The sequence below is a fragment of the Mizuhopecten yessoensis genome, unplaced genomic scaffold, assembly GCF_002113885.1.
Source record: "Mizuhopecten yessoensis strain PY_sf001 unplaced genomic scaffold, ASM211388v2 scaffold9739, whole genome shotgun sequence".
Classification (NCBI taxonomy): Eukaryota; Metazoa; Mollusca; class Bivalvia; order Pectinida; family Pectinidae; genus Mizuhopecten; species Mizuhopecten yessoensis.
Window position 1 is genome coordinate 287,699 of NW_018408198.1, and position 11,712 is coordinate 299,410.

The 11,712-nt window shown below is 38.2% G+C and overlaps 1 protein-coding gene across 1 annotated transcript; it reads right to left on the reverse strand.

Moving 5' to 3' along the window:
* Positions 1 to 1,964: 1,964 nt before the first annotated feature.
* On the reverse strand, positions 1,965 to 8,206 carry LOC110458760 (E3 ubiquitin-protein ligase TRIM56-like). The gene is made up of 2 exons (XM_021510651.1): positions 8,051 to 8,206; positions 1,965 to 4,410 (listed from the first exon to the last, which is right to left on the reverse strand). The coding sequence occupies exon 2, from the start codon at positions 4,379 to 4,381 to the stop codon at positions 3,023 to 3,025; it is 1,359 nt and encodes a 452-aa protein (XP_021366326.1). The 5' UTR covers positions 4,382 to 4,410; positions 8,051 to 8,206; the 3' UTR covers positions 1,965 to 3,022.
* Between the last annotated feature and the right edge of the window lie 3,506 nt (positions 8,207 to 11,712).

Consider the following 11,712-nt stretch of genomic DNA (forward strand, 5'->3'; position numbering starts at 1 on the left):
AGAGAGATCTTTTTCAAATTTTATATGTAGGTTCCCCTTGGTCCTAGCTGTGCAGGGCAACTTTTGAGAGTGATCGGATAAACAACATGGCCGACAGGCAGCCATCTTTGATTTTGATAGTGAAAGTTTGTTATAGCTATTTCTCAAGAAGTACCTAAGGGATCTTTCTCAAATTCTATATGTAGGTTCCCCTTAGTCCTTAGCTGTACAGGGCAACTTTTGAGACTGATCGGATAAAAAACATGGCCGACAGGCAGCCATCTTGGATTTTGACAGTGAAAGTTTGTTATCGCTATTTCTCAAGAAGTACCAGGGTCTTAAATTTTATATGTAAGTTCCCCTTGGTCCTTAGCTGTGCAGGGCAACTTTTGACACTGATCGGATAAACAACATGGCCGACAGGCAGCCATCTTTGATTTTGATATTGAAAGATTGTTATCGCTATTTCTCGAGAAGTATCAGAGGGATCTTTTTCAAATTTTATATTTAGGTTCCCCTTCGTCCTTAGCTGTGCAGGGCAAACTTTGAGACTGATCGGATAAACAACATGGCCGACAGATAGCCATCTTGGATTTTGATATTGAAAGTTTGTTATCGCTATTTCTCAAAAAGTAACAGAGGGATTTTTCTCAAATTTTATATGTAGGTTCCCCTTGGTCCTAAGCTGTGCAGGGCATTTTTTGAGACTGATTGGATAAACAACATAGCCGACAGGCAGCCATCTTGGATTTTGATAGTGAAAGTTTGTTATCGCTATTTCTCGGGAAGTATCAGAGAGATCTTTTTCAAATTTTATATGTAGGTTCCCCTTGGTCTCTTGTTGTGCATGTTATATTTTGAGATTGATCATAAAAACAAAATGGATTAAAAGAAGAACTAAACAGATCTTTCTTCAATGATCGATTCTTATTCTTTCACATTAAGTACTGTACTAGGAAATATGTGAAATGACAAAGTCACTTTGAAGGTTGGTTTTTATACACATCAGTATTAAGTTTAAATCAAAAGTTACCTCAAGGTGCATTTACTGTTAATATAACTCGATCAAACAGAAAAGATCGAACTGACAAAGAACTAATGAAGATGGTACAAAGGTGGGCGCCAAGATCCCTCTTGGATCTCGTTTCTTTAGTTATGTAGCGAACTGAACTGGGTCGATTGCTGGCAACCAGGTAGCTCAATTGGTTAGAGCGCCCTTCTAGACGTTGGAGGGTCCTGGGTTCAAGCCCTGGTCTGGCCGTTGCATTTCTCTTCTTCTGCCCAACTTGGCAGCACCAACCCAGTGATCAAACCTGCTTTCTCGCACTTCCCAGTCGGACCCTCTATCACTAAGCAAAAGGGTGGGATCGCAGGTTCGATAACTCTGATGGAAGCAGACTCCTCTCTTTCCTGCTACAATTATACACACGCCTCCCTTATGAAGGTAGTTTTTATTTCCTGCTTAGCGTGTAGAGTAATGACAACAAATGGTTAACCTGTTGCCGATATAATATGACTGTATGGAATACCATGCTTGGTGTCATCGGCATGGTGTTTCAAAGAGGTAGCACTCTAATGTCGACCCCAACATACCGCCTCCCACACACATCTTACACACATGGCAGCACGTCTGTAAATGACCTTAGGTGTTAATAGGACGTTAAACAAAAACTACAGAATACATCATTCTACTTAATGTGAGTGTCAACCGACCCTATGAAAATCAATACCAAGGTCTGGAGATCAAATAAAACACACATGTGAATCTGATGCCGGCTTTAGAACGCTAAAAACACTGAAATGCCGTGCCGATGGCACCAAGCACAGCATTCTGCCCAAGAGTTACGCCCACTTACATTCTCTGACGTACATGTGCTCCTGGATACATACAAAAATATCCACGTGCCATTAGAACTGGCAAAATTATCGACAAAACAGTATCCTGTCTTTTTCACAAGATCAGAATTAACAACAGACACTTTATATTCATATTGTTTTTCTACCAGGCAGGTAAATATAATAACGATTTTACAATTTTCAGTAAAACTCCATTCCTACACAATTATGGTATTCGGGCAGGAACACAGAAATTTCAACAAAGTGATAGTTTTCATTAAGTCATGTTTTCATCAATTACAAACAAAACCAAAAAATAATAATAAATCAGATATCATGATGTCACACTTTCATGGGTAATCATTGTTTTTAACAGAAAATAAGTCTTATTTTCCTATGTGATAAAAATCAACGGAATATCCGGTATGAAAGCAAATATATGTTTAGTTCAGAAAATGCATTGTACACAACCATAGTGACTGTACTGTTGAATTATTTGTATTGAGTGTTTGTGGTACTATTCTGGTACATATACATATCACGTGATCAACCAATCCATGTGTTCATCTGCTCAATAATTAGTAGAGTTGACAGATAAGAATATAACTGTTTTGGTCTGTAGAATCAGAAGTAACCACAAACGTGTCACCACGAACAGCTATTGCCCGTGGATTTTTCATTCCATCTGATGACTTCAGCAGTTCCCTGACGTGTGTCCCGTCCCCAGACATCTGTACGACGTTGTGTGAACTATAACCACACACGTAGATGTTACCCTCCCTGTCCACGTCTATTCCTTCAGCACCCTTCACGACACCAAACTTCATCACATCCGTGTGACGTTTGTCAGCCGACAGTCTAGACACCGCGACGTCCCCCGTAGTGTTGGTATAGACACTGACGAGTGTGTCTCCCTTTACTGGATCTTGTGTGAGGGACCAGCAGTTATTATTATACTTATATAACAACTCGGCTGTTCCGTCCTGTGTCACACTGTATACCTCTCCTCCACGTGTACCCACGATAAACTTCCCGTCTCTATGTGTTATACCAAAACAGTGTTTAACATTAGTCATGTTGATCTCGGACGACAGGGAGAATTTTGAGTCCTCAACTTTCACGACACGGACACCACCAGGACTGGTGACAGCGACCGCCACGGTATTGTTGTTCACCAGACACAGATCCCAGAGATCTCCCCGAATGTTCAGCTCGTCCAGGTACTGTCCAGGTACTGTCCTTTGTCTGTAAACAGCTTCAGCTTCTTGTTGTTGCTATCACTAACTACTATCTGTTCATTTGGAAGATACACAACCCCACGTATCAAACAATTAGATTTATCAGACGGATTCTTTACGGTAAACTTTCCTATTTCTTTCACACGACGCTCTGACAAAGGTACGGACAGGTAATCAAGATCACCAGGAAGACATCGCCGTTGTCTCTCGATTACGATCTTCCCTATCGCATCATCACCAAGGGTCACCAGTCTGGGAACAATCTGATGTTTAATGCTGACGGACGTGAAGGACTTGTTCATTTCCGTGACCAGGGCCTTACACGACTCCACTTCTGCCTGTCCTCTCTGATACAACACTATCGCCTCAATAGTGTCGTTCCCCTCTGCGGCGGTAACGGATAACCTCATGGTATTTAACATACTGTTCACCAGACGTTCACACTGTCGTGACGACGCCTCCATATTCCCCTTCTCCTCTTTAAACAATGTAATTAACCTATCAGTGACGTCCTTCTGAAGTTTGTTCAGCTGTTCTTCGACACTTTGGCGTAGATCTTTGATGCTTTTCAGTGCGATTTCCTGATTTTGGACCATGGTTTGGAGCTGCTCGTCAAAATCCTTCACCAATGACGTCATAGCCTGTGCTCCTTTCTTCAGTGCCATCTCCATCTCTTCTAGTTGTGACCCAGCTTTTAACTTCTGTAAATATTGAATCGACGTTGTCACCTCATCACAACGTCTGTGGTCTTTGATCATACATATGTTGCATCCGAGACGTTTGTGGTCTTCACAGTACCAAATCAATTTCTCGTCGTGTTGGTCACATTTAGGGACTGACTTTTCCTGTTTTGTCTTCCTGTTATCGTACCCAGTAATATCTAAGATATCACAATCATTGTGCATGATATCATGATATTGTACTTTACAAGTCTCACAGAATTTCACGCCCATCGACTTGCACCAGAATTTCGCTAGATTGGTCAGGTTACCTCTTGTCTGGCATGGCTTGCAGTACAGTGGTTCAGACGAATGTTCCTTAAGCTTGATAAGGTCCTGGATCACAGCATTAGTCGGGAACTGTTCTGCCCATTTGTCCTTAGCTTCCGTTTGATTGGCGGGCTGGGCCATTCTCCTACAGACAGGACAAGGGAACGATGTTGCCGACGCCATTTTTCCAGATAGCTCCTTGGTAATGTAGGTCCCGAGGCATTCCTGACAGAAGCAGTGGAGGCAGGGTAAGGACTTGGGTTGTCGAAGTCGCTCCAGACATATTGGACACTCCAGTAAGTGTAAGTCCAGTTCCGATGAAGGGCGGCCATCTGCCATAGTAACAGCTAGGGCAGATTAACACTGGCCTGAAAAGGAAAGAGTAACGATAATAGTTTGATTGATTTCACACAAATATACTATAAAGCAGATCACACATTTAATAGCTGGTCCATTATACTGTACCCTACAGGTTATTAAAGCATTAGTTTCTAGACCTACACACATTTTATTTATAGTTCTATTTTTATGTAAGCTTGGAGTCTCAAACAAGTGACCTAGAGGGCCTGTATCGCTCACCTAAATATGTTTAAAGTACTTGATTTGAGGTAAAGATTTAGAACTCCATGGTAGGTACTGTATGTACAAATTTCAGAAAGGTTCATCCATTATTTCTGGAAATATAGCGGGAACAAACATCAAATGTCAAAATCCAAAATGGCAGCCTGGTGCACCGTGACCATCTTGTTTTAATGATTACACCCATATAGTAACAGGCACCACTAGACAACTTGATGGAGACAAAATTGGTATAAAATCATGTAATCCCTATGGTAGAAGAAGCATTTCAAAAGTTTAACATCTATTCCCCCTATTGGGCCCCGTTCCTATGCCCTCCGGGCCACACCCACCATTTATACAAAATTGAGTCCCCTTGGCCACAGTATGTTCCTGATCAAATTGAGATAAAATACCTTTATCCCTACGCTAGAAGAAGAATTTTAAAAGTTTTACCTTAATTTCTCTTATTGGGCCCCACTCCTCTGCCCCCAGGGGGGCAGACCCACCATTTATACAAAATGGAGTCCCCTTTCAGGACTAGTAGCGTTTTAAAGGAAAATACGGCGGACGGACGACGGACGCTGCGGCCTTTGGGCAGGTGAGCTTAAAAAAATATAATGACTTTTTAAAATTAATTATTCTCTTTGTTTCTTAAGGCCATTAACACTGTCGTAGTTCGAAAATGTATTCAAGAAATGACATTACAGTTTTGTGTATTGTGAAATACAATGCGTTGATTTCAGCTAAACATTTTTGCAGTGCACGCTTGTTTATTAAAACAAGAGGCCCAGAGGGCCTGTATCGCTCACCTGGAAATGTTAGCAAAATTGAAGTTGAAATAGCCATATGTTGCTGGAAGCGTATATGTATTACATGGTTAGCTAGGGGTTATATGTATATGCAATTCGACAAAATCCTGTCATTCCTACTGGAAAAAGAGGAATTGAAGAATTTGTTATATTCTCCTATTGAGCCCCGCCCATCTGACCCAAGAAGGATTAGACCCACCTTCGATACAAAATTAGCTACCCTTCACCCAAGGATGCTTTAGACCAAATATGGGCATAATCCTGTCATTCCTACATAAGGAGAAGGATTTTAAATATATTTTTGTATTTTCACTATTTGCCCCGCCACTCTGCCCCCTAGGAAGTTCAAACCCAATATTTATACAAAATTGATTTTCCTTTCCCATAGGATGCTACTGTTCAAATTTGGTTAAAATACCTTCATCCCAACAGAAGAAGAAGGATATTGAAGCTATTCCTATATATCCCTTATTGGGCCCCGCTTCTTTGCTCCCAGAGGGGTCAGATTCACCGTTTATATAAAACTGGTTCCCCTTCACCCAAGGGTGCTTTATACTAAATTTGGACAAAATCCTGTCATTCCTACAGAAGAAGAAATATTTTGAAGAATTTGCTAGGTTTCCCCATTAAGGCACAGCTCCTCTGCACGCATGAGGGGCCATACTCACCGAAAATATGAAATTGAGTTCCCGTGGCCCAAGGATGCTCATGACTAAATTAGGATAAAATATTTTAATCCTTACGGTAGAGGAAGGATTTTAAAGGTTTTACCTCTATTTCCCCTATTTGGCCCCACCTCTCTGCCCCCAGGGGGACCAACAAGCACCGTTTATACAAAAAAATGAGTCTTCTTGGCCCAAGGATGCTCCAGACTAAATTAGGATAAAATCCTTTAATTCCTAAGTTAGAAGAAGGGTTTTAAAGGTTTTACCTCTATTTCCCTTATTTGGCCCCGCCTCTCTGCCCCTAGGGGGCCACACCCACCGTTTATACAAAATTGAGTCCCCTTGCCCCAAGGATGCTCCAGACTATGTAAGGATAAAATCCCTTAATCCCTACGGTAGAAGAAGGTTTTATTTACCCTATTGGGCCCTGCCCCTCAGGTCCCAGGGGGGGCCCCGGGGCACACCTACAACTCCACACCAAATCTGAAACAAATCCTTGCTTTCCTACAGAAGAAGAAGGATTTTAAAGAATTTGCTATGTTTCTCCTATTGGGCCTCGCCCCACAGGCCCCTGAAGGGCCAGACCCAAAGTTATACAAAATTGTTTCCCCTTCACTCAAGGATGATTCAGACTAAATATGTAACAAATCCTTTCATTCCCACAGAAGAAAAAGGATTTTAAAGAAGTTGCTCTATTTCCCCTATTGGTCCCTGCCCCTCAGCCCCCAGGGGGGCCAGATCCACCATTTATACCAAATGTGTTCCCCTTCTTCCAAGGATGCTTCTGACCAAATATGGAACAAATCCTTTCATTCCTACATAAAAAGAAGGATTATAAAGAATTTGCTATATTTCCCCTATTTTGGCCCGCCTCCCAACCCCTGGGGGGCCACACTCACCGTTTATACAAAATTGGTTCCCCTTTACCCAAGGATAATCCACGCGAAATATATAGGGACCAAATTCTCTCATTCCTACAGAAGAAGAAGGATTTAAAAAAAATTGCTGATTTTCCCCTATCGGGCCCCGCCCCTCAGCCCCCAGGGGGCCAGACCCACCATTTATACAAAATTGAGTCCTCTTTGCCTAAGGATTCTCCAGAACAAATTTAGTCTAAATCTAGTGGGCCGTTCAGGACAAGTAGCGTTTTAAAGGAAAAGTTGACGGACGACGGACGCTGCGGTATGGCATAAGCTCACCATGGTCCTTTGGACCACGTGAGTAAAAAATATAATGACATAGAAAAAAAAAATGAAAAAAAATCAATCAATAACATTTACATCTTCACAACCCACAACAGAATACACATAATTTTAAAATAAAAATCAAAGAATAACACCCCAATCAAATATTTCAAAATAATCTTTCATTATTAATTACATATTATGATATGTACTTATTACTTAATCAATGGATTAACAAATAGCAGTTCAGTTATATGTATCACGTTATTTTTTAAACAATCCATCCTCGTGAAAATAGTATTTATCGACGTATTCCGTACTTTCTACTGTTATGATCGACCTGAAATGTTTGCACAAACTTAGGTAAGTGAACAATATTTATGAATCAGAAGAAAAAAGTGAAAAAAATATAATAACGAATTCCTGGGTGCGCAAAACCCTCCCTGAACACTCATTTCTCCCAGGACACTTAATGGGTGACCCGATTCTTGACGTAATTTGCCCCAAATTCATGATTTTGGATAAAAATAAAGTATACGGAAACCATTAAATATGTTTTTGTGGATATTTCGCCGTTTCAAAGTTGTGTTGGGTACAGTATGGGGTATTGGGTAGTATGGGGTAGTATATGGGGTAGTATTGGGTATTTAGACGCACTGTTTGTATCTTACAGCGAAGGTTTGCCGAAAGTGTAGTAACTGATAAATGTAAATACTGATATAACCAAACATTTTTTGTGTAATTTACAGATGTGTACGTAACAAAAGCACCTTAGTTCCTTACACTCACCTTGTGAACTAACAATAGCGACACGGAAAGGACAGACTGGACTTCTTTCGGCAGGACACTGGACCGATCTCCAAAACAGGAAGTGTATAGACTGGTGGTACTAATTACAGCCCGGTAGAGCCCGGTAGTGATATGTACACCGTCCGGGCGTTTGTCTCCACTTATACACAATAACAAATGTATATTTTGCATTGTTTGTATCAACGTGAATATAATGATCAAGAACTGGTGAACAATTAAATTTGAGCGAGTTATGACTATTGGTAAAATCGCAACAGCCCGCTGGAGAAGACCCAACGTTTGTTATTTGCGATACAAACACCGCCCGGGCTTTCACCTGTGTGGTTAAATGGATTATTTTTTTTTATTCTTATAGCTTTAGGAACGAAAAATACACAACTGAAGAAAATACCAAATTTGTTCATAATTAGCCACGTTATTGTAATTTGAAGTTAACCAGTACTGCAGGACTTGTTATTTACAATATTAGGACTGTCCGGACATTACTCTGTAAAATTAATTGAATTAAAGTACTTAACTCGGGTTAATTAATGAATAAGAAATAAAACGTAAAAGACAGTGTGAACATATCTTCATTATAAACAGATTTATGCCGATCTAACATTAGATACTTCGCTACATTACGCTGAAGCTTACATCACGCGTGTCATTTGCAGCATAGGGACCGCCCGGGCTTTCATCTTTATCGCTAGGTCAGTTAAAACTATTTATTTGTTAAGATGTGAGTGTAAAAAACACATTGATGAACAAAATGATAGAATATGTTAATTATTGGCGGAGTTATTTTTTTTTATTTTTTTATTTTTTATTTTTCCACAAGTTTTATTGATACATAATATAAAACACCAACAACAAAAACGTCCACTCACTCACATACATTGTGGTGCCATTACCTCAATCATAGCCATCATCATCATCATAATCATCATCATCATCGTTACCAACATCATCATCATCATTACCACATCATCATCATCATAACCAACATCATCATCATCATCATCATCATCATCATCTCACATACATGGTGATGTCATTACCTCCATCCGCCATCCATACACAATCGCCCTTACTCACATCCACCCATACACACACTCTTACGTACACAAACACAAACAATTAAGGATTCATAGAAATGCAAAAAAATAATGAAAAGCTACTAAAAACTGTAAACTAAAAATACATATATCAGTTCAGAGAGAGAGAGAGAGAGAGAGAGGGTGGGGATGGACTATTATATTTTTGAGCTCAAGCTTATGAATGTATGAATAAATGAAAAAGAAGAAAATTATTGATTTTGTAATTCATTTCAAAGCCCAGGAGACAGCTATCAGAATATTATTTTTACAAAACGTGAACTTTTCCCCATTTTTTCCATTCCTTTTCAAACTTCTCTCTACAAGTTTCTCCTTTGCTATTTGCTATAAATCGTTGTATATTATGGTAGTCTTTTATCGTGTTGACCAATGCATTTATATTCAAGGAGCTATGAAGACAACGCATTTTATAAACATATTGTTTAATTATAATAAATATCTCATTATCATTTCTACCATTCACATTTTGTGTAAGAAATCCAAATAAATAAGATTCTTTATTGAAATCAAAAGGAATAATGAGTGCATCCAAAAGAGTTTCAAAACTAAGAAGAAGATTCTGAGTCTCTTGACATTTCCCATAAAATATGGGTAATAGTTTCAATCTCAGAATTGCAAAGTGTACACATAGGAGATACAACTATTCTACTTTTAAAAAGGAAAGAATTTGTTGTCAGAACATGGTGATTTATTCTATACTGAAACCACTGAAATTTTGTATTAGTAGTTATAGCAAAGGGAAGCTTAAAAATCTGATGCCAAGAAAAGTTACTAAAATCAAAGACTCTATTCCATTTCTTCTGTCCTGATGGAACAATGTTATTTTTTACCAGGATACTATACAAATGTTTGGAACCTTTAGACTTTTTAAAGAATGGTTCTAAGTGTACAGGAATAAAAGGACATAACAATCTTAATTTAGGAAAATCTGGATAAGAGTTAAAATGTTTTACTGCAGAAAGAATACTGTGATATTGGAGAAAATTAGTCTGTATTTGATAAGTTTGAGCGAATTCTTGAACTGTATAAAAGGAACCAGAATTATAGTCTTTAATCAGGTCATTTATATTAATAACTCCTTTTTTTATACCAACCCTTAATGAAAATTGACGTTCTATCAATAATAATTTTATTAATGCTCATTGTATATGTATGATCATTGTGTATGTATACAGATTGAACATGTATGCTAATTGTACCAGTATGCTCATTGTACATGTATGCTCATTGTACATGTATACTCATTGTACATCTAAACATGTATGCTCATTTTACTTGTATGCTCATTGTAGATGTATGCTCATTGTACTAGTATGGTCATTGTATATGTATGCTCATTGTACATGTATGTTCATTGTACTAGTATGGTCATTGTATATGTATGCTCATTGTACATGTATGCTCATTGTACTAGTATGGTCATTGTATATGTATGCTCATTGTACATGTATGCTCATTGTACTAGTATGGTCATTGTATATGTATGCTCATTGTACATGTATGCTCATTGTACTAGTATGGTCATTGTATATGTATGCTCATTGTACATGTATGCTCATTGTACTAGTATGGTCATTGTATATGTATGCTCATTGTACATGTATGCTCATTGTACATGTATGCCCATTGTACTAGTATGGTCATTGTATATGTATGCTCATTGTTCATGTATGTTCATTGTACATGTATGCCCATTGTACTAGTATGGTCATTGTATATGTATACTCATTGTACATGTATGCTCATTGTCCTAGTATGGTCATTGTATATGTATGCTCGTTGTACATGTATGCTCATTGTACTAGTATTGTCATTGTATATGTATGCTCATTGTACACGTATACTCATTGTATCTGTATAATCATTGTACATGTATGCTCATTGTATATGTATGCTCAATGTACATGTATGTATACTCACTATACATCTATGTTCATTGTACATCTATACATGTATACTCATTGTATATGTATATTCATTGTACATGTATGCTCATTGTATATGTATGCTCAATGTACATGTATGTTATTGTACATGTTTTGTCATTGTACATGAATCCTCATTGTACATAAATGTTTATTAAAAATATTTGCTCATTGTACTTGTATGTTCAATGTACAAGTATACTCATTGTACATCTATATATGTATGCTACTTGTATACTCATTGTACTTGTATACTCATTGTATATGTATGCTCATTGTATAGGTATATTCATTGTACATGTATTCTCATTGTACATCTATACATGTATACTCATTGTACATGTATGCTCATTGTACATGTATGCTCATTGTATATGTATGCTCATTGTACATGTATGCTCAATGTACATGTATGCTCATTGTATATGTATGCTCATTGTATATGTATGCTCATTGTACATGTATGCTCATTGTATATGTATGCTCATTGTACATGTATACATGTAAACTCATTGTACATCTATACATGTATACTCATTGTACTTGTATACTCATTGTACATGTATGCTCATTGTACATGTATGCTCATTGTATATGTATGCTCATTGTACATGTATGC